The sequence below is a fragment of the Cinclus cinclus genome, chromosome 36 (genome assembly GCF_963662255.1).
Source record: "Cinclus cinclus chromosome 36, bCinCin1.1, whole genome shotgun sequence".
Classification (NCBI taxonomy): Eukaryota; Metazoa; Chordata; class Aves; order Passeriformes; family Cinclidae; genus Cinclus; species Cinclus cinclus.
The window spans coordinates 525,205-547,847 of NC_085081.1; the positions used below are offsets into that span (position 1 = coordinate 525,205).

The window sequence follows — 22,643 nt, forward strand, 5'->3', positions numbered from 1 at the left end:
TTTAAGGGATTTTTTGGGGGGATTTTTAGGGGATTTTTTGGGGGATTTTTGGGGGAATTTTTGGGGATTTTTTGGGGTTTTTTTGGGGGTTTTTTTGTGGATTTTTTGGGGGGTTTTTGGGGAGTTTTTTAGGGGAATTTTGGGGGATTTTTTTGGGGGATTTTTGGGGGAATTTTGGGGGATTTTTGGGGTTTTTTTAAGGGGATTTTTTGTGGATTTTTTGTGGATTTTTTTGGGGATTTTTAGGGGATTTTTGGGGGAATTTTGGGGGATTTTTGGGGGGTTTTTGGGGGGATTTTTTGGGGGATTTTTGGGGGAATTTTGGGGGATTTTTTGGGGGGATTTTTAGGGGATTTTTTGGGGGGGTTTTGGGGGGATTTTTTGGGGGATTTTTAGGGGATTTTTTGTGGATTTTTTGGGGGGATTTTTAGGGGATTTTTTGTGGATTTTTTGGGGGGATTTTTGGGGGGTTTTTTTGGGGATTTTTTGTGGATTTTTAGGGGGGTCAAGGGTGGATTTTTGTGTTTTTTGGGGGGGGGGTTTGGGTTTTTTTTTTGGGGGGGGGATTTTGGGGGATTTTTGTGGGAATTTCGGGGATTTTTGGGGGGGATTTTTGGGGGGATTTTTTGGGGGAGGTTCAAAGAGGATTTTTGGGATTTTTCGGGAGATTTTTTTTTTGGGTGATTTTGGGGATATTTTGGGGGATTTTTGGGGGGATTTCTTGGAATTTTTTTAGGGGTGGGGGTTTGTTTTTTTGTTTTTTTTTTTTTTTTTTAATTTTTTCCCCGGGTTATTTTTAGGGGATTTTGGGGGAGAATTTCCTGGGTGGATTTCAGGTGAATTTTGGGGCGATTTTGGCTGAATTTCGGTGCCCTTCACCCTCCCCTCCCCCACCCTCCAGGTTCCACCCCACCCCCACCCCCCTCCCCTCCCCCACCATGGGGCCCCTCCCCCCCCTGCCCGGGACCTTCTGGATCCTCCTGGTGGCCACCGCCCCCCCCTCGGGGGCCACCGAGGTCATCGAGGTCACCGAGACTCCTCCCGGTGGCCACCAAACGTCCCCGGGGGCCACCAAAGTCTCGCTGTCCACCCTGGGCTACCAAGAGAGCTCCGTGGCCACCAAGAGCAGCCTGGGCTACCAAGAGGCCTCTGTGGCCACCAAGAGCAGCCTGGGCTACCAAGAGGCCTCTGTGGCCACCAAGAGCAGCCTGGGCTACCAAGAGACTTCTGTGGCCACCAAGAGCACCCTGGGCTACCAAGAGACTTCTGTGGCCACCAAGAGCACCCTGGGCTACCAAGAGACTTCTGTGGCCACCAAGAGCAGCCTGGGCTACCAAGAGGCCTCTGTGGCCACCAAGAGCAGCCTGGGCTACCAAGAGGCCTCTGTGGCCACCAAAAGCAGCCTGGGCTACCAAGAGACTTCTGTGGCCACCAAGAGCCACCCGCTGACGTCAGTGGTCACCAAGGGCCACCAAGCGACCACCGTGGGCTACCGAGTGACCTCTGTGGCTACCGTGGGCCACCAAACCTCCAGGGCCACCACGGGCTACCAAGCGACCACCGTGGGCTACCAAGAGACCCCTGGGACCACCAAGGGCCACCGAACCTCAGCCAGGGCCACCACGGGCTACCCAACCCCCACCCTGGGCTACCAACCCCCCGGACGGGGCCAGCAGAACCCCCCGGGCTGGGCGGTGGCCGCGGTAGCCACGGGGGCGGGGTTGGTAGCCACGGTAGCCCTGGTGGCCTTTGGGGTGCGTTGGGGGAGGAGTAGGAGGGGGGAGGGGCGTTTGGATGAGTGGGCGGGGCCGGTTCCGGGTTTGGGGGTGGTGGGGGAGGGGTTGGGGGAGGGGGAGGGGCCGGGGCAACCTTTGGTAGCCACGGTGGCCACCGGGCAAGTGGAGGGGGAGGGGCTAAGAACGTTCCGGGGGGTGGTGGGGGAGGGGAAGGGGGACCCCCCGGAGATGTGAGGGGTGGGGGGGGAGGGGAGGGAATTTTTTTTTTTTTTTTTTGGGAATTAGGGGGAAAAAAAAAAAAAACCAAGAGAAAAAGGGAAGAAAATGAAGAAGAAATTGGAAAAAAAAAAACCAAATTGAGGAAAAGGTTTTGGGGCTGTTTCGGAACTTTTGGGGGTTTTTATATATTTTTTTTTCTTTTATTTTGGGGCATTTTTTGGGTAACGCCAAAATTTCAGGGGTGACCTCTGACCCAGTTTTAATTTTTTTTTTAATGTATTTCTTTTTTTTTTTTTGTTAAATTTTGGGGCATTTTTTTGGGCAACGCCAGAATTTCAGGAGCGCAGTTTTAATTTTTTTGGGAATTTTTTTTGGGGGGAATTTTTTTTGGGAATTTTTTTGGGAATTTTTTATTTTTTTTTTTTTTTGGGGGGGGTGAAATTCGGGGCGATTTCGGAGCCGAACCCGGAAGTGAAAAGTGCTTTAATGAACCCGCCGTCAATGACGTCACCGCCGGCCAATAGGAACCGCTCATAGTGATCGACAGCGGAGCGGACCAATAGCAACCGTTCGTGGGGTGGGGGGGCGCGCTTCGGCCAATGGGAGGCTGTTTCGGCGGTGATTGACAGGGCGCTCAGCCAATGGGGAGCGCTCGCCCTCAGCCCGCGGCCACCGAGCCGGCCACGATGGCGGCAAGGACGAGAATGGCGACAGAGACGCAGGCGGCCAAGGCCAGGCGCTTCTGGGGACCAGTACGGACCAGTATGGACCAGTATGGACCAGTACGGGTCTGCCACATGCCCAGGGCACAGCAGGCGGGCGTCTCCAGTAACTCCCAGTTTGTCCCAGTCTCTCCCAATTTGTCCCAGTCTCTCCCAGTTTGTCCCAGTCCATCCCAATCCCCTCCCAGTCCCTCCCAATTCCTTCCAGTCCCTCCCAGTTTGTCCCAATCCTCTCCCAATCCCTTCCCAGTCTCTCCCAGTCCCTCCCAGTTTGTCCCAGTCTCTCCCAATCCCTTCCCAGTCTCTCCCAGTTTGTCCCAGTCCCTCCCAGTTTGTCCCAATCCCTTCCCAGTCTCTCCCAGTTTGTCCCAGTCCCTCCCAGTTTGTCCCAGTCCCTCCCAATACCTTCCCAGTCCCCCCAATCCTCTCCCAGTCCCAGTTTGTCCCAGTCCATCCCAATCCCCTCCCAGTCCCTCCCAATTCCTTCCAGTCTCTCCCAGTTTGTCCCAATCCTCTCCCAGTCCCTCCCAATCCCTTCCCAGTCTCTCCCAGTCCCTTCCCAGTCTCTCCCAGTTTGTCCCAGTCCCTCCCAGTTTGTCCCAGTCCCTCCCAGTTTGTTCCAGTCCCTCCCAATACCTTCCCAGTCCATCCCAATCCCCTCCCAATCCCTTCCCAGTCCCTCCCAGTCCCTCCCAGTCCCTCCCAGTCTGTCCCAGTCCCTCCCAGTATCCCCAGTCTCACCTTGCGCGCCCCCTGCTGGTGTCTCCGTGCCTCCCCCAGGTGGCCCCGCCCCTTTCCCACCTGCACCCCCGAGTCCTGCACGTGACGCTCCACCCGGTCCAGGAGCTCCCCCTGCACCAGTACGGACCAGTATAAACCAGTATGGACCAGTATAAACCGGTATAAACCAATACAAACCAGTACCGACTGATATGGTACAGTATAAACCAGTATAAACCAGTATAAGCCAGTGTGGAGTGATATAGACTGGTACAGACCCCTCCCAGTCCATCCCAGTTCTCACCCAGTCCATCCCAGTCCCTCCCAATCCCCTCCCAGTCCATCCCAGTCCATCCCAATCCCCTCCCAGTTCCTCCCAGTCCCTCCCAGTCCCTCCCAGTCCCTCCCAGTCCCACCTGGGCCTCCACGGTGCTCCCCAGTAACTGGAAGAGCTCTCCCAGTTCCCTCAGGCCCCTCTCCAGTTCCCTCCCAGTCCATCCCAGTCCATCCCAGTTCTCACCCAGTCCATCCCAGTCCCTCCCAGTCCATCCCAATCCCCTCCCAGTCCAAACCAGTCCTTCCCAGTCCCTCCCAGTTCCATTTTCTCCCCATTTTTGCCGTTTTTAACCCCAAAAACGCCGCGATTCTTCCCTTCCCAGTTCCTCCCAGTCCCTTCCAGTCCCTCCCAATCCCTCCCAATCCCCTCCCAGTCCATCCCAGTCCATCCCAGTCCCCTCCCAGTCCAAACCAGTCCCTCCCAGTCCATCCCAGTCCCCTCCCAGTTCCATTTTCTCCCCATTTTTGCCATTTTTAACCCCCAAAACACCGTCCTTTTTCCCTCCCAGTTCCTCCCAGTCCCTCCCAGTCCCTCCCAGTCCCTCCCAGTCCCACCTGGGCCTCCACGGTGCTCCCCAGTAACTGGAAGAGCTCTCCCAGTTCCCTCAGGCCCCTCTCCAGTTCCCTCCCAGTCCATCCCAGTCCATCCCAGTTCTCACCCAGTCCATCCCAGTCCCTCCCAATCCAAACCAGTTCCCTCCCAGTCCATCCCAGTCCCTCCTAATCCCCTCCCAGTCCATCCCAGTCCCTCCCAGTCCATCCCAGTCCATCCCAGTTCTCACCCAGTCCATCCCAGTCCATCCCAATCCCCTCCCAGTCCATCCCAGTCCCTCCCAATCCCCTCCCAGTCCCTCCCAGTCCATCCCAGTCCCCTCCCAGTCCCTCCCAATCCCCTCCCAGTCCATCCCAGTTCCTCCCAGTCCATCCCAATCCCCTCCCAGTCCCTCCCAGTCCATCCCAATCCCCTCCCAGTCCAAACCAGTCCTTCCCAGTCCCTCCCAGTTCCATTTTCTCCCCATTTTTGCCGTTTTTAACCCCAAAAACGCCGCGATTCTTCCCTTCCCAGTTCCTCCCAGTCCCTTCCAGTCCCTCCCAGTTCCTCCCAGTCCCTCCCAGTCCCTCCCAGTCCATCCCAGTCCATCCCAGTTCCATTTTCTCCCCATTTTTGCCGTTTTTAACCCCCAAAACACCGTCCTTTTTCCCTCCCAGTCCCTCCCAGTCCCTCCCAGTCCCTCCCAGTCCCACCTGGGCCTCCACGGTGCTCCCCAGTAACTGGAAGAGCTCTCCCAGTTCCCTCAGGCCCCTCTCCAGTTTCTGCAGGTCCCGGTGCCGCTCCCCGACCTCGTCCAGCGCCGCCCGCGCCGAGCTCAGCACCTGGGGACACCCAAAAAATCCCAAATTTCACCCAAAATTCTTGGAGGGGGAGGGGGGGAGAGGGGTGGGGGGAAGAAATCGGGGAGGAAAAAAAAAAAAAAAGGGAAAATGGTGGGGAAAAAAAAAATGGAATTAAAAAAAGCAAAAAGATGAAAAAAATGAATTAAAAAACAAAAAAAAAAAATCCGGGAAAAGCGGGCGAGAAACGGGGGGGGGGTTAAAGGAAAAGGAGAAGGGAGGGAATAAAAAATAAAAAATTGCAGAAGGAATCAAAAAAGAGAAAGATTCTAAAATGAGAAAATACAAACCCAAAAAAATCCCCAAAAGATCCCCAAAAAATCCCCTAAAAATCACCAAAAAAATCGTCAAAAAATCCCCAAAAAATCCGCAAAAAAATCCCAAAAAAATCCCCAAAAAATCCCTAAGAAATCCCCAAAAAATCCCGAAAAAATCCCCAAAAATTCCCCAAAAAATCCCCAAAAATCCCTAAAGAATCCCCAAAAAATCCCCAAAAAATCCCCAAAAAACCCCAAAAAATCCCCAAAAAATCCCCAGAAAGCCCAAAAAATCCCCAAAAAATCCCAAAAAAATCCCCAAAAATCCCCAAAAAATCCCCAAAAAATCCCCAAAAAGCCCAAAAAATCCCCAAAAAATCCCAAAAAAATCCCCAAAAAAATCCCCATAAAATCCCCAAAAATCCCCAAAAAACCCCCTAAAAAATCCCCAAAAAATCCCCAAAAATCCCCAAAAAACCCCCAAAAAACCCCCTAAAAATCCCCAAAAATCCCTAAAGAATCCCCCAAAAAACCCCCCAAAAAATCCCCAAAAAATCCCGAAAAATCCCCAAAAATTCCCCAAAAAATCCCCAAAAATTCCCCAAAAAATCCCTAAAAGTCCCCAAAAAATCCCAAAAAATCCCCCAGAAATCCCCCAAAAATCCCCAAAAAAATCCCTAAAAAATCCCCAAAAAATCCCTAAAAAATCCCATAAAATCCCCAAAAAATCCCCAAAAGTCCCCCAAAAATCCCCCAAAAATCCCCCAAAAATCCCCAAAAATCCCCAAAAAAATCCCTAAAAAAATCCCCAAAAAATCCCAAAAAATCCCATAAAATCCCCAAAAAATCCCCCAAAAAATCCCCAAAAACCCCAAAAAATCTACAAAAAATCCCATAAAATCCCCAAAAAATCCCCAAAAAATCCCAAAAATCCCCCAAAATCCCCAAACCCCCCAAATCCCCGGATTTTGCCCCGAACTGACGCTGCCCACGAAGATTTCGCTGTGTCCCGATTCCAGAATCTGCTCCAGCTCCTGCTCCGACACCTCCGGGCTCCCGGCTGGGATCCGAAATTTTTGGGAAAGAAAAGTTTAAAAAATATAAAATTAAAAAAAAAAAATTAAAAAAAAAAAAATAAAAATTTTGGGGTCAGGGATCGCAAAAAAACGGCAAAAAAAACGGAACCGAAATTTGAGATTCGGGACCCCAAAAATGGGGGGGGGAAAAAAAAAAAAAAAAAAACCTCAAAAAATTTGGGATTAGGGAATACAAAAATTGGGATAAAAAATTCAAAATTTGGGAAAAAATTTTAAATTTTGGGGATGAAAATTCAAATTTTTGGGATCTGGGACGCCAAAAATGGCAGAAAAAGCCCAAGAATTTGGATTTGGGAATTTAAAAATGGGGAAAAAAATCAAATTTTGGGAAAAAAATTCAAATTTTGGGGAAGAAAATTCAAAATTTGGGAAGAAAATTCAAATTTTTGGGATCCGGGACCCCAAAAATGGCAAAAAAAGCCCAAAAATTTGGATTTGGGAATTTAAAAATGGGGAAAAAAATCAAATTTTGGGAAAAAAATTCAAATTTTGGGGATGAAAATTCAAATTTTTGGAGTCAGGGATCCCAAAAGTGGAAAAAAGGAACCAAAATTTGGGTTTTAGGACCCCAAAAATGGGAAAAAATTCAAAATTTGGGAATAAATCTTAAATTTTGGGGAAGAAAATTCAAATTTTGGGAAAAAAAATTTCAAATTTTGGGTTCGGGGATCCCAAAAATGGAAAAAAAAGGAACCAAAATTTGGGTTTTAGGACCCCAAAAATGGGAAAAAATTCAAAATTTGGGAAAAAAAATTCAAATTTTGGGGATGAAAATTCAAATTTTGGGAAAAAAATTTCAAAATTTGGGTTCGGGGATCCCAAAAATGGAAAAAAAAGGAACCAAAATTTGGGTTTTAGGACCCCAAAAATGGGAAAAAATTCAAAATTTGGGAATAAATTTTAAATTTTGGGGAAGAAAATTCAAATTTTGGGAAAAAAAATTTCAAATTTTGGGTGCGGGGATCCCAAAAATGGAAAAAAAAGGAACCAAAATTTGGGTTTTAGGACCCCAAAAATGGGAAAAAATTCAAAATTTGGGAATAAATTTTAAATTTTGGGGAAGAAAATTCAAATTTTGGGAAAAAAAATTTCAAATTTTGGGTGCGGGGATCCCAAAAATGGAAAAAAAAGGAACCAAAATTTGGGTTTTAGGACCCCAAAAGTGGGAAAAAATTCAAAATTTGGGAAAAAAAATTCAAATTTTGGGGATGAAAATTCAAAATTTGGGAAAAAAAATTCAAATTTTGGGGATGAAAATTCAAAATTTGGGAAAAAAAATTCAAATTTTGGGGATGAAAATTCAAATTTTGGGAAAAAAAATTTCAAATTTTGGGTTCGGGGATCCCAAAAATGGAAAAAAAAAGGAACCAAAATTTGGGTTTTAGGACCCCAAAAATGGGAAAAAATTCAAAATTTGGGAATAAATTATAAATTTTGGGGAAGAAAATTCAAATTTTGGGAAAAAAAATTCAAATTTTGGGTTCGGGGATCCCAAAAATGGAAAAAAAAAGGAACCAAAATTTGGGTTTTAGGACCCCAAAAAACGGGAAAGCAAAAATTTATTTACGACCCCGCCCCCCCCCTCCCAAAAATTTTTTTTATTCCCCCAAATTTTTCCCCCCCCCCCAAATTTTTTTTATCATCCCAAATTTTTTTTAACCCCCCCCAAAAAAATTTTTTTTTCCCCCCCAAATTTTTTTTAACCCCCAAATTTTTTTTTCCCCAAAAATTTTTTTTTTATTCCCCCAAATTTTTTTTAATCTTCCCCCAAATTTTTTAGGACCCCCCCAAATTTTTTTAACCCCCCCCAAAATTTTTTTTTTTCCCCCAAATTTGTTTTTAACCCCCCCGAAATTTTTTTTAAACTTCCCCCAAATTTTTTTTAGGACCCCCCCAAATTTTTTTAACTCCCCCAAATTTTTTTTTAATCTTTCCCCAAATATTTTTTAGGACCCCCCCCAAATTTTTTTTAAACTTCCCCCAAATTTTTTTAGGAACCCCAAATTTTTTTTTTTTTTGAGACCCCCCCCCTTAAAATAAACTTTTTTATTTTATTTTATTTTATTTTATTTTATTTTATTTTAATTTCATTTTATTTTATTTTATTTTATTTTATTTTATTTTATTTTATTTTATTTAATTTTATTTTATTTTATTTTAATTTCATTTCATTTGATTTTATTTGATTTTATGATTTTTTTATTTTATTTTAATTTCATTTCATTTTATTTTATTTTATTTTATTTCATTTTATTTTATTTTATTTCATTTTATTTTATTTTATTTTTCCTGACATCCTCAAGGTTTATAGGAACGCCCCCAAAATTTTATTTTTTTATTTTATTTTTTTTTTTAGGAACCCCAAATTTTTTTTTTTTGAGACCCCCCCTAAAAAAACCTTATTTTATTTTATTTCATTTTATTTCATTTCATTTCATTTCATTTCATTTTATTTTATTTTATTTCATTTCATTTCATTTCATTTTATTTTATTTTAATTTCATTTTATTTTATTTTATTTTATTTTATTTTATTTTATTTTATTTTATTTTATTTTTCCTGACATCCTCAAGGTTTATAGGAACACCCCCAAAATTTTATTTTATTTTATTTTTTTTTTTTTTTTAGGAACCCCAAATTTTTTTTTTTTTTGCGACCCCCCCTTAAATAAACTTTTTTATTTTATTTTATTTTATTTTATTTTATTTTAATTTAATTTCATTTGATTTTATTTGATTTTATTTGATTTTTTTATTTTATTTTAATTTTATTTTATTTTATTTTATTTTATTTCATTTTATTTTATTTCATTTTATTTTTCCTGACATCCTCAAGATTTATAGGAACGCCCCCAAAATTTTATTTTATTTTATTTTATTTATTTTTTTTTAGGAACCCCAAATTTTTTTTTTTTTGAGACCCCCCCTAAAAAAACCTTATTTTATTTTATTTCATTTTATTTCATTTCATTTCATTTCATTTTATTTTATTTTATTTTATTTTAATTTCATTTTATTTTTTTTTATTTTATTTCATTTTATTTTATTTTATTTTTCCCTGACATCCTCAAGATTTATAGGAACGCCCCCAAAATTTTATTTTATTTTATTTTATTTTTTTTTTTAGGAACCCCAAATTTTTTTTTTTTGAGACCCCCCCTTAAAATAAACTTTTTTATTTTATTTTATTTTATTTTAATTTAATTTCATTTGATTTTATTTGATTTTATTTGATTTTTTTATTTTATTTTAATTTTATTTTATTTTATTTTATTTTATTTTATTTCATTTTATTTTATTTTATTTTATTTTTTCCTGACATCCTCAAGATTTATAGGAACGCCCCCAAAATTTTATTTTATTTTATTTTATTTATTTTTTTTTAGGAACCCCAAATTTTTTTTTTGAGACCCCCCCTAAAAAAAACTTATTTTATTTTATTTCATTTTATTTTATTTTATTTTATTTTATTTTATTTTATTTTATTTCATTTTATTTCATTTTATTTTATTTTATTTTATTTTATTTTATTTTATTTCATTTCATTTTATTTTATTTTATTTTAATTTCATTTGATTTTATTTTATTTCATTTCATTTTATTTTATTTTATTTTATTTATTTTTTTTAAGGAACCCCAAATTTTTTTTTTTTTTTTGAGACCCCCCCTTAAAAAAAACTCTTTTATTTTATTTTATTTTATTTTATTTTATTTTATTTTATTTTATTTTATTTTATTTTATTTTATTTTATTTCATTTTATTTCATTTTATTTTATTTCATTTCATTTCATTTCATTTCATTTCATTTCATTTTATTTTAATTTCATTTGATTTTATTTTATTTCATTTCATTTTATTTTATTTTATTTTATTTATTTTTTTTTAAGGAACCCCAAATTTTTTTTTTTTGAGACCCCCCCCTTAAAATAAACTATTTTATTTTATTTTATTTTATTTTATTTTATTTTATTTTTTTGGGGGGTTCCTCACCAATCAGGAGCTGCCTCCGGATTCGGTCGAGGCTGCGCTGTCGGTACCGGGCCTGGGACTCCTGGAGGGCTCCGGTGACCCCAAAAAATTGTTGGGCCAAGACCCCGTGCTGGGGGGAGAGACCCCCAAAAAAATCTGTCAGAGAATCCCAAAAACAAAACAAACAAAAAAAACCAAAAAAATCCCCCCAAAAATCCCAAAAATCTACAAAAAATCTACAAAAAAATCTGTCAGAGAATCCCAAAAACAAAACAAACAAAACAAAAAAAAAATCCCCAAAAAAATCCCCAAAAAATCTACAAAAAAATCCCTAAAAAATCCCCAAAAAATACCAAAAAAAATCCCAAAAATCTACAAAAAATCCCAACAAATCTACAAAAAATCCCTAAAAAAATCCCAAAAATCCCCCAAAAAATCCCAAAAAAATCCCTAAAAAATCCTTAAAAAATCCCCAAAAAATCCCAAAAAAATCCCCAAAAAAATCCCCAAAAAATCCCTAAAAGAATCCCTAAAAAATCCCTAAAAAATCCCCAAAAAATCCCAAAAAAATCCCCAAAAAATCCCCAAAAAATCCCCAAAAATCCCTAAAAAAATCCGCAAAAATCCCCCAAAAAACCCTTAAAAATCCCCCAAAAAAATCCCAAAAAAATCCCTAAAAAATCCTTAAAAAATCCCCAAAAAATCCCCAAAAAATCCCAAAAAAATCTACAAAAAATCCTCAAAAAATCTACAAAAAAATCCCTAAAAAAAAATCCCCAAAAAATCCCCAAAAAATCCCCCAAAAAATCCCCAAAAAATCTCTAAAAAATCCCCCAAAAATCCCCAAAAAATCCCAAAAAAATCCCCAAAAAATCCCCAAAAATCCCCAAAAAATCCCCAAAAATCCCCAAAAATCCCCCAAAAATCCCCAAAATCCCCAAATTTTCCCCAAATCCCCCAAATTCCCCTCCCCCACCTGCGTGCGCCTCACTCGGGCCCCGACGGATTTTGGGTTTTCCTCGTCCTCCTTGGGGGGCTCCAGACCTGGGACCCCAAAATTTGGGAAAAAAAAACCCAAAAATTTGGGATCAAAAACCTCAAAAATGGGAAAAAAAATTCCCAAATTTTGGAGATTTCTGAAATATTTTGGGGGATTTTGGAAGCTTTTTTTTGGGATATTTTTGGGATTTTTTTTTGAGAATTTTTGGGGAATTTTTGGGGAACTTTTGGGAATTTTTGGGAATTTTTTAGGATTTTTTGGGCAAGTTTGGGGATTTTTTTGGGGGGAATTTTTGGGATATTTTTGGGGAATTTTTGGGAATTTTTGGGATTTGTTTGAGATATTTTTGGGGAATTTTTGGGGAATTTTTGTAAATTTTTGGGATGTTTTTGGGGAATTTTTGGGATATATTTGGGATTTTTTTGGGGAATTTTGGGGAATTTTTGAGGTATTTTTGTGAATTTTTGGGATATTTTTTAAGGAATTTTTGGGATGTTTTTGGGATATTTTGGGGAATTTTTGGGATATTTTTGGGGAATTTTTGGGATTTTTTTGGTGAATTTTTGGGATATTTTTGGGGGAATTTTTGGGATATTTTTAAAGGAATTTTTGGGATGTTTTTGGGATATTTTTTGGGGGATTTTTTGGGATATTTTTGGGGAATTTTTGGGATATTCTGGGGGAATTTTTGGGATATTTTTGGTGAATTTTTGGGATATTTTTTAAGGAATTTTTGGGATGTTTTTGGGATATTTTTTGGGGATTTTTTGGGATATTTTGGGGGAATTTTTGGGATATTTTTGGGGAATTTTTGGGATATTTTTTAAGGAATTTTTGGGATGTTTTTGGGATATTTTTTGGGGGAATTTTTGGGATATTTTTGGGGAATTTTTGGGATATTTTTTAAGGAATTTTTGGGATGTTTTTGGGATATTTTTTGGGGGATTTTTTGGGATATTTTTTTTTTTGGGGTCACCTCGCAGCCCCCCCCGGATCTCCCGGGTCAGTTCCTGGATCTCGTCCCGGACTCGCTGCAGATCCCGCTGGAGCTCTGGAATTCACCAAAATTCATCCAAAAATCACCCGAAATCCACCCGAAAATCACCCAAAAATTCATCCCAAAATTTAACCCAAAATTCACCCAAAAATCACCCAAAATCCACCCAAAATTCACCCAAAAATTCATCCAAAAATCACCCAAAATTCCCCCAAAATTCACCCAAAAATTCATCCAAAAATTTAACCCAAAATTCACCCAAAAATCGCCCAAAATTCCCCCAAAATTCACCCAAAAATTCATCCAAAAATTTAACCCAAAATTCACCCAAAAATCACCCAAAATTCACCCGAAATTCATCCAAAATTCACCCAAAATTCCCCCAAAATTCCCCCAAAATTCACCCAAAAATTCATCCAAAAATCACCCAAAAATTCACCCAAAATTCACCCAAAATTCCCCCAAAATCCCCCAGATTCCCTCCCCCCCCCCCCCTTTTTTTTTTTTGTTTTCCGGAACCTTCCGGAAGTTTCTGGGGTTGGGGTTGGGGGTGGGGTGGGCGTGTCCCTCACCTGGTGGGGGGAGGGGCGTTCCCAGCACCGTCTCCTGCAGCTGCTCCAGCTCGGCCGCCTTCACCTGCAGCGCCCGCAGCCCCGCCCCCACCTGCCGCGCCTGCCGCGGGAGATATCGCGATAGAGACACAGGAGATATCGCGATAGAGAGAGGAGATATCGCGATAGAGACGGAGATATCGCGATAGAGACACAGGAGATATCGCGATAGGGACGGGAGATATCGCGATAGAGAGAGGAGATATCGCGATAGAGACGGAGATATCGCGATAGGGAGAGGAGATATCGCGATAGGGAGAGGAGATATCGCGATAGAGACAGGAGATATCGCGATAGAGACAGGAGATATCGCGATAGAGACACAGGAGATATCGCGATAGAGAGAGGAGATATCGTGATAGAGGAGATATCGCGATAGAGAGAGGAGATATCGCGATAGAGAGAGGAGATATCGCGATAGGGAGAGGAGATATCGCGATAGGGACGGGAGATATTGCCATAGGGACAGAGATATCGCGATAGAGACGGAGATATCGCGATAGAGACGGGAGATATCACGATAGAGACACAGGAGATATCGCGATAGAGACAGGAGATATCGCGATAGGGACACAGGAGATATCGCGATAGGGACACAGGAGATATCGCGATAGAGAGAGGAGATATCGCGATAGAGACAGGAGATATCGCGATAGGGACACAGGAGATATCGCGATAGAGAGAGGAGATATCGCGATAGAGACAGGAGATATTGCCATAGGGACAGGAGATATCGCGATAGAGAGAGGAGATATCGCGATAGGGACAGGAGATATCACGATAGGGACAGAGATATCGCGATAGGGACGGGAGATATCGCGATAGGGACAGGAGATATCGCGATAGGGACGGGAGATATCGCGATAGGGACGGGAGATATCGCGATAGGGACAGGAGATATCGCGATAGAGATGGGAGATATCGCGATAGGGACAGGAGATATCATGATAGAGACACAGGAGATATCGCGATAGAGAGAGGAGATATCGCGATAGGGAGAGGAGATATCGCGATAGGGACGGGAGATATCGCGATAGAGACAGGAGATATCACGATAGAGAGAGGAGATATCGCGATAGAGACAGGAGATATTGCCATAGGGACAGGAGATATCGCGATAGAGATGGGAGATATCGCGATAGAGAGAGGAGATATCGCCATAGGGACACAGGAGATATCGCGATAGAGACGGAGATATCGCGATAGGGACACAGGAGATATCGCGATAGAGAGAGGAGATATCGCGATAGGGACAGGAGATATCACGATAGGGACAGAGATATCGCGATAGGGACGGGAGATATCGCGATAGAGACAGGAGATATCGCGATAGGGACGGGAGATATCGCGATAGGGACACGGGAGATATTGCGATAGAGACAGGAGATATCGCGATAGAGAGAGGAGATATCGCGATAGAGAGAGGAGATATCGCGATAGGGACGGGAGATATCACGATAGAGACAGGAGATATCGCGATAGAGAGAGGAGATATCGCGATAGAGAGAGGAGATATCGCGATAGAGACAGGAGATATCGCGATAGAGACAGGAGATGTCGCGATAGAGAGAGGAGATATCGCCATAGGGACGGGAGATATCACGATAGAGACAGGAGATATCGCGATAGAGAGAGGAGATATCGCGATAGAGAGAGGAGATATCGCCATAGGGACAGAGATATCGCGATAGGGACGGGAGATATCGCGATAGAGAGAGGAGATATCGCCATAGGGACAAGTCACTTCGCGATAGGGACGGGTTATATCGAGATAGGGACGGGTCATATCGTGATAGAGATGGGTTCTGTCGCGATAGGGACACAGGGTTATATCATGATAGGGACAGCTCACATCGCGCTAGGGGCGCGGGTATCGCGATAGGGGCATGGGGTATCATGACAAGGACAGGTTATATCACGACAGGGGCACGGCTATCGCGATAGGGACACGGCGTATGGCCATAGGGATGGGTTATATCGCGATAGGGGCACGGGTATCACGATACGGACGGATCATATCGCGATAGGGACACGTCCCATGGTGATGTCGCGGCAGAGCCGCTCCCCTGTCGCGACATAACCCCGACGGGACCCGGGAAACGGAACGCTGGCATGCAAATGAGATGCAAACGAGATGCAAATGAGGCGCGGCCACACCCACCTGGACCAGGGCGGGGTCCGCGGGGGGGCGGAGCTTCCGCCCCTCCCCCCCCTCCGAGTCCGAATCCGAATCCGAGACCTGAGGGGAAGGGGGCGGAGGGGAAAAAAAATCTCGATTTGGGTCCAAAAAATCCCCGATTTGGGGTCCAAACTTCCCAATTTCGGGTCCAAAATCCCCGATTTGGGTCAAAATTCCCCGATTTGGGGTCCAACAATTCCCACTTTTGGGGCTCCTCATCCCACATTCCGCGCCTCCCGTCCCCATTTTTGGGTCTCCGATTCCACTTTTGGGCTCTTTCCCCCCATTTTTGGGGTCCCCGGTCCCGGTTTTGTTCTCCATTTTTCCCCATTTTTGGGTTTTTTTCCCTATTTTGGTTGGGTTTTTTTTTTATTTTTTTTTTTTCCCCCCGTTTTTTGAGCTCTCGCCTGGTGCAGTTCCCACGTCCGGTCCCTCATGGCGGCGAACCGGAAGTGGCCTCTCCGCGCACGCGCGGGAGCGCCCGCAAGAACCATCGAGAGGGCGCCGCTCTGGCCTCTAAAAACCATAGAGAAGAGGGCGCGAGTCCTCCAAGATCATAGACACGAACAGGAAGTGCTTAGAAAACCATAGAAAGGAGCCGGAAGTTCTTCCAAAACCGCCGAAACGTTCCCCTGACCACCTGAGGCGGTGCCCGGACCCACCTGGGGAGAGCCGGGGATCCTCCAGGTGCCCCCCGGCTGCCCGGGGTTACCTGGGGAGGGTTTTGCGCTGATTTCGGGATGTAACGCTGCCGCTGATTGGTATAGAGGTTCGATCCCGTAACGCGCGCTTCTATTGGTCGATCCGCGGCCCGCCGATGCAACGCGCGCGGTGATTGGTTCGGAAAGAAGGAGCGGTGGGAGCTGTTTAAACCGTGGGCGCTGATTGGTCGGGGAGGGGGCAGGAGGGGGGCGTGGTCGGGCGGTGCCACTTCCTGGGCCCGGCGGGAGCGGCGCGGCGGCGCCAGGGGGCGGTAAGAGCCCCTGGGGGAGGGGGGGTCGCCATGGCAACGGCCCCGCCCACCGCGACCCCCACTGGGGGGGGGGGGGCGGAACCGGGAGGGACCATTGGGGACCTGAGGGGTGTAGGGGGCGTCTGGGAGCCCCAGGGAGGGAACTGGGAGGGGTCTGGGAGGAACTGGGGGGGACTGGGAGGGGTTTGGGGGGCAACTGGGAGCCCCAGTGAAGGAACTGGGAGGGGTTTGGCAGGAAACTGGGAGGAACTGGGAGCCCCAGTGAGGGAACTGGGAGTCCTGGGACCCCCCCAGGTGCCCCCCCGGGACTCTCAGAGCAGATTTTGGGACCCGTGGGACCCCTCTGAGTGTTTTGGATCTCACCTGGACCAGGTCCAGGATCCCCCTGAGGATTTTGGGAACCCCAGGACCCCTCTAAGGGATTGGGGTCACACCTGGGCCAGGTGAGATGTCGGACCCCGCCCCCGAGGACACCCCAGGTGCCCCCCGGGACCCTCCGGGGCCGCTGGCGCTGCTCAAGGCGCGCGCCCTCGACGTCACCTTCGAGGTGGGCGACGAGTACGAGATCATCGAGACCATCGGCACCGGAGCCTACGGCGTGGTCAGCTCGGCACGGAGACGGGACACAGGTGGGACACACCTGGGAGGGGCCGGGGACACACCTGAGACACACCTGGGGGAGAGCTGGGGGGGCAGGGACAAACCTGGGGGGAGCGGAGACACACCTGGGGACACTTGGGACAGGCTTAGGACACACCTGGGCACACCTGGGACAGGCCTAGGGACACACCCGGGCACACCTGGGACAGACCTAGGGACACACCCAGGCACACCTGCACACACCTGGGCACACCTGGGACAGGCCTAGGGACACACCTGGACACACCTGGGACAGACCTAGGGACACACCCAGGCACACCTGCACACACCTGGGCACACCTGGGACAGGCCTAGGGACACACCCGGACACAGCTGGACACACCTGAGCACACCTGGACCACGCTCAGCCTCCCCCTTTTTTTGGCCCCTCCCCTTCCTGGGCGAGGCCCTGACGACCCCCCCCCCCGGCCACGCCCCCCAGGCCAGCAGGTGGCCATCAAGAAGATCCCGAACGCCTTCGACGTGGTGACCAACGCCAAGCGGACGCTGCGGGAGCTGAAGATCCTCAAACACTTCAAGCACGACAACATCATCGGCATCAAGGACATCCTGCGGCCCACGGGGCCGTACGGCGAGTTCCGCTCTGTGTGCGTCGGCGTGGCGGCGTGGGGGGGATGGAGGGGTGTTCCTGGCATGGGTTGAGTTGGGTTGAGTTGGGTTGGGTTGGTTGGGTTGAGTTGAGTTGGGTTGAGTTGGGTTGGGTTGAGTCGGGTTCGGTTGGGTTGAGCGGGGTTGGGTCGGGTTATTTGAGTTAGGTTGAATTGGGTTGAGTTGGGTTAGGTTGAGTTGCGTTGGTTGTGTTGAGTTGGATTGAGTTGGGTTGGGTTGGGTTGAGTTGGGTTGGTTGGGTGGAGTTGAGTTGAGTTGACTTGGTTGGGTTGAGTTGGGTTGGGTTGAGTTGCTTGGACCTGGGGGAAGTTTTGGTGACTTTTGGTCGCTTCCGGTTGATTTTCCCTGGCTCGACCAACCCTTGGGAAACTCCCTTTGACCAATACAAAACCCAACTCAAGCAACACCAATTCACCAAAACCCCCGAGGTCACCACCACGGCCACACCACCTCAGGTACGTCGTGCTGGACCTGATGGAGAGCGACCTCCACCAAATCATCCACTCGGCACAACCGCTGACGCTGGAGCACGTCCGCTACTTCCTCTACCAACTCCTCCGCGGCCTCAAATACATCCACTCGGCCAACGTCCTCCACCGCGACCTCAAACCCAGCAACCTCTTGGTCAACGAGAACTGCGAGCTCAAAATCGGCGATTTCGGCATGGCGCGCGGCCTGGGCGCCGACCCGCGCCAGGCCAAGGCGTTCCTCACCGAATACGTCGCCACGCGCTGGTACCGCGCGCCGGAGCTGCTGCTGTCGCTCCACCGCTACACGCGCGCCATCGACATGTGGTCGGTCGGGTGCATCTTTGCCGAAATGCTCGGTCGGCGACAGCTCTTCCCCGGCCGGAATTACGTTCACCAGCTCCAGCTGATCATGGCGGTGTTGGGAACGCCGCCGGCCGGCGTCATGGCGGCCATCGGTGCCGAACGCGTCCGAGCTTACGTGCAGAGTTTGCCGCCGCGCCCGCCGGTGCCTTGGGAGAGTCTTTTCGGCAGCGCCGAGCCGGCGGCGCTGGCGTTGTTGGGGAGGATGTTGCGTTTTGATCCTCGGGAGAGAGTGGGCGTGGCCGAGGCGTTGCGGCACCCGTTTTTGGCGAAGTACCACGACCCCGAGGACGAGCCCGAGTGCGTGCCGGCGTTCGACTTCGCTTTCGACCGGCAGGCGCTCACCAAGGAGGAGATCAAGGCGGCCATTGTGGCCGAGATCGCCGATTTCCACGCGCGCCGAGATGGGATCCGGCGGCAGATCGCGCCGGCGCCGTCCGGAGGGGGCGGGGCGGCCGGCGGCGCCGGCGGCAGCGACGTCGCCATGGTGAGCGCCGGCGGCGCGGCTAACAAGGCCGACAGGGGCGTCAACATGGCCGACGTCGGCATGGCCGACGGGGGCGTCAAAATGGCCGACGTCGGCGTGGCCAAGGGGGGCGTAAACATGGCCAACGTCAATGTCAACGTGACTGACGTCAACATGGCCAACGGGGGCGTCAACATGGCCAACATCAACGTGGCTGACGTCAACATGGCCAACGAGGGCGTCACCATGGCCAGCAGGGGTATCAACATGGCCAACGTCAACGTCAACATGGCCAACGTCAACATGGCCAATGGCGGTGTCCACGTGGCCAACGCCAACCTCAGTGTGGCCAACGCCGCCATGGCCACGGTCACCAACGGCCCGGCGTGGCCACCCTGCGCCGACGTGGACATGCCCAGCCCCGGCCCCGCCCCCGACTGCCCCATGGACTCGCCGCGGGTGAAGGCGGAGCCAGGAGCGCCGGCGGCCCCCAAGAGGGACGGCGCCATCTCGGACGACACCAAGGCCGCGCTGAAGGCGGCGTTGCTCAAGTCGGCCATGAGGAACAAGAGTAAAGGTGAGGGGGGCACCTGGGGGTGGGGGAGGGGTTAAACCTGGTTCTTCTGGATCTTGGGGATTGGTTGGGTTGAGTTGGGTTGGGTTGGATTGGGATGGGTTTGGTTGAGTTGGGTTGGGTTGGGATGACTTGGGTTGGGTTGGGTTGGGTTTGGTTTGGTTGATTGAGTTGGGTTTAGTTGAGTTGGGTTGACTTTGGTTGATGTCAGTTGGGTTGAGTTGGGTTTGGTTGGGTTGCATTGAGTTGAGTTTGGCTGCCTTCAGTCGCGCCCATCTGTGATCGGCTGACCTCCCCCTCCCCGCAGACCCGCCTTGCGCCGCTCCCGAAGCTCCCGAGGGCCGCAAACCGGTGACGGCGGCCGAGCGCCAGCGCGAGCGGGAGGAGAAACGCCGGCGCCGCCAGGAACGCGCCAAAGAGCGCGAGAAGAAACAACGGGAGCGCGAACGCCGCGAACCCCGCGCCAGGGGGGAGGGGCTGCACGGCCTGGTCCTCACCGACGACGACCGGCACCTCCTGGAGCGCTGGACCAAGATGGCCGACGGCGCCCCGCCCCGCCAGCCGGCCCAGCCCCGCCCCCAGGCCCCTCCCCCACCTCCGTGCCCCGCCCCTCCCCCTCCCGCCGAAACCTGGCCGGGCCCCGAGGCGTGGCCGGAGCCTCCGGCTGCTCCCGGCGCCGCCGATGCCGACGTGGCCACGGTGACGCAGCAGCTGCAGAAGTCGCAGGTGAGGATGGGGAGGGGCCGCACCTGGGGGGGGGGGGCGGGGTCTTGGCGGTGACATCACCGCTCCCTCACCGCCCCTCCCCCGCCCGCAGGTGGAGGATCCGCTGCCGCCCGTTTTCCCGGTGACGCCCAAGGGCAGCGGCGCCGGGTACGGTGTCGGCTTCGACCTGGAGGAGTTCCTGAGCCAATCGCTGGACATGGTGGGGGAAACCAAGGACAGGTGGGGATGGGGTTGGGTTGGGTTGGGTTGGGTTGGGTTGGGTTGAGTTGGGTTGTGTTGGGTTGGGTTGGGTTGGGTTGGGTTGGGTTGGATTGGGTTGGGTTGCGTTGAGTTGGGTTGGGTTGGATTGGATTGGGTTGGGTTGAGTTGGGTTGGGTTGAGTTCATTTGGGTTGAGTTGGGATGAGTTGGGTTGGTTTGAGTCGGGTCGGGTTGGCTTGACTTGCACTGATTTGTGTTGGGTTGAGTTGTGTTGAATTCAATTGAGTTGGTATGAGTTGGGTTGGGGTTGAGTTGGGTTGGGTTGAGTTGGGTTGGGTTGGGTTGGGGTTGGGTTGGATTGGGTTGGATTGGGTTGGGGTTGGGTTGAGTTGAGTTGGGTTGGGGTTGGGTTGAGTTGGGTTGAGTTGGGAAGAGTTCAGTTGGGTTGTGTTGCGTCGGATTGAGTCGCGTTGGGTTTGTCCAACTCACGCCCCCTCCCCCAACACCCCACCCCTCCCCCCACAGCCAGGCCGACTCGGCGCCGCTCTCGGCGTCGCTCTTGGCCGATTGGCTCGAGGTTCACCGCCTCAGCCCCGCCGCCCTCGAGAGCCTCCAGCGCGACCTCCAGCTCGGCTCCCCCATGCTCCTCGCCGACGACCTCCCCGACCCCTGACCCGCCCCGGAGCCCCTCCCCCCACCGCTCAGCCCCTCCCCTCCTTGTCTCAGCCCCGCCCCCGGTGCCTTGGCCCCGCCCCCCATTAAAATTTGTACTGAAACGCCGACGTTCTCTCGCTTCTCATTGGGCGACGCTCTGGTGGGGGGGGGGGGGGGGGCGGGGCTGGGTGTGTGGGGGCGGGGCTTGACCCGTGGGACCCCCGAGGAGGAGGAAGAAGAGGAAGAGGAGGGTGAGGAGGAAGAAGAGGCGGAGCCGGCTGCGTTTGTGGCAATGGGTTTCGTAGCAAATACATCACAGACCACGAAGGGGGGGGGGGGGGGCGGGGCGGGGGCGGGGCAGAGCGCGGGGGGAGGGGCGGGAACCGCCCCCACCCCGGGGAGGGGGGAGGGGCGGCGATTTTTTGGGGGGGGTGGGGAGGGGGAACCCCTGGGGATTCCCATCGGCCCCGGCGGCACAGCAGCGTGCGGTGGGGGGAGGGGCGCGGGGGAATCGCCATCGCCGGGGGGCGGGGCCGGAAATCTAAGTGGGGGGTGTTCGGCCAGTGGGGGAGGGGCGGGTGCTGTTGGGTCGTTGATGGGGCGGTTGGGTCAACGATGAGGTCATGGGGTCAACGATGAGGTCATCGATGAGGTCATCAGGTCATCTATGAGGTCATCGATGAGGTCATCCAGTCATCAGTGATGGAGTTGGGTCATGGATGATGTCATTTGGTCATCGATGAGGTTGTTGGGTCATCGATGATGTTATTGACTCATCGATGATGTCATTGGGTCATTGATGAGGTCATCGATGATGTCATCAAAGAAGTCACTGGGTGGGGGAGCTGTTGCCCAGTTGAGTGGGAGATGGGTCAGTACTGGTCAGTGATGGCTGGAATGGTCAGGGGTGGTCAGGGGTGGTCAGGGATGGTCAGGGGTGGTCAGGGATGGTCAGGGATGGTCAGGGGTGGTCAGGGGTGGTCAGGGGTGGTCAGGGATGGTCAATGATGGTCAGGGGTGGTCAGGGGTGGTCAGGGATGGTCAGTGATGGTCAGGGGTGGTCAGGGGTGGTCAGGGGTGGTCAATGATGGTCAATGATGGTCAGGGGTGGTCAGGGGTGGTCAATGATGGTCAGGGGTGGTCAGGGGTGGTCAGGGGTGGTCAGGGGTGGTCAATGATGGTCAGGGGTGGCCGGAGTGGTCTGGGGGGGTCATTGGGGTGTGATGGCACCGTGGGAATGGACCAATGGCACCTCCCCCACCCAACCCAACAAAACTCGACCCAACAAACTCAACTCAATGGAACAAACCCAACCCAACTCAACTGAACAAACCCAACTCAACCAAACTCAACTCAACAAACCCAACTCAACCAAACTCAACCCAACTCAACTGAACAAACCCAACCCAAACCAACTCAACCCAACAAACCCAACTTGACCCAACCTAACTCAACTCAAACCAACTTTACCCAACTCAACTGGACCCAACTCAACAAACCCAACCCAACTCAACAATCCCAACTCAACCTGACCCAACTCAACCCAAGGAAACTGAACTCAACAAACCCAACCCAACCGAACCCAACCCAACTCAACTCAACCCAACTCAACAACCCGAACCAAACTCAACCTAACCCTACTCAACAATCCTAACCCAACTCAACCCAACCCAACTCAACAATCCCCACCCAACCTGACCCAACCGACCCAACCCA

At 49.0% G+C, this 22,643-nt stretch overlaps 2 protein-coding genes across 4 annotated transcripts; one reads left to right on the top strand and one right to left on the bottom strand.

Annotated features, from left to right (window-relative positions):
- Positions 1–3,688: 3,688 nt before the first annotated feature.
- STX4 (syntaxin 4) lies at positions 3,689–16,106 on the bottom strand. 3 transcript variants are annotated; one of them, XM_062512415.1, is made up of 8 exons: positions 15,643–15,701; positions 15,218–15,295; positions 13,018–13,117; positions 12,425–12,499; positions 11,425–11,492; positions 10,470–10,578; positions 6,366–6,442; positions 3,689–5,107 (listed from the first exon to the last, which is right to left on the bottom strand). In XM_062512415.1, the coding sequence occupies exons 1-8, from the start codon at positions 15,670–15,672 to the stop codon at positions 4,454–4,456; spliced, it is 1,191 nt and encodes a 396-aa protein (XP_062368399.1). In that variant the 5' UTR covers positions 15,673–15,701; the 3' UTR covers positions 3,689–4,453. The 3 variants fall into 3 exon arrangements, with proteins under 3 accessions (XP_062368399.1, XP_062368398.1, XP_062368400.1); XM_062512414.1 differs by having other exon boundaries at positions 15,218–16,106; XM_062512416.1 differs by lacking the exons at positions 6,366–6,442; positions 10,470–10,578 and having other exon boundaries at positions 15,218–16,104.
- Positions 16,107–16,511: 405 nt separating this feature from the next.
- MAPK7 (mitogen-activated protein kinase 7) lies at positions 16,512–21,047 on the top strand. The gene is made up of 6 exons (XM_062512413.1): positions 16,512–16,837; positions 17,290–17,455; positions 17,933–19,350; positions 19,655–20,073; positions 20,165–20,292; positions 20,799–21,047. Exons 1-6 carry the CDS (start codon positions 16,657–16,659, stop codon positions 20,944–20,946), a joined length of 2,460 nt encoding a protein of 819 aa, XP_062368397.1. The 5' UTR covers positions 16,512–16,656; the 3' UTR covers positions 20,947–21,047.
- The last annotated feature ends 1,596 nt before the right edge of the window (positions 21,048–22,643 follow it).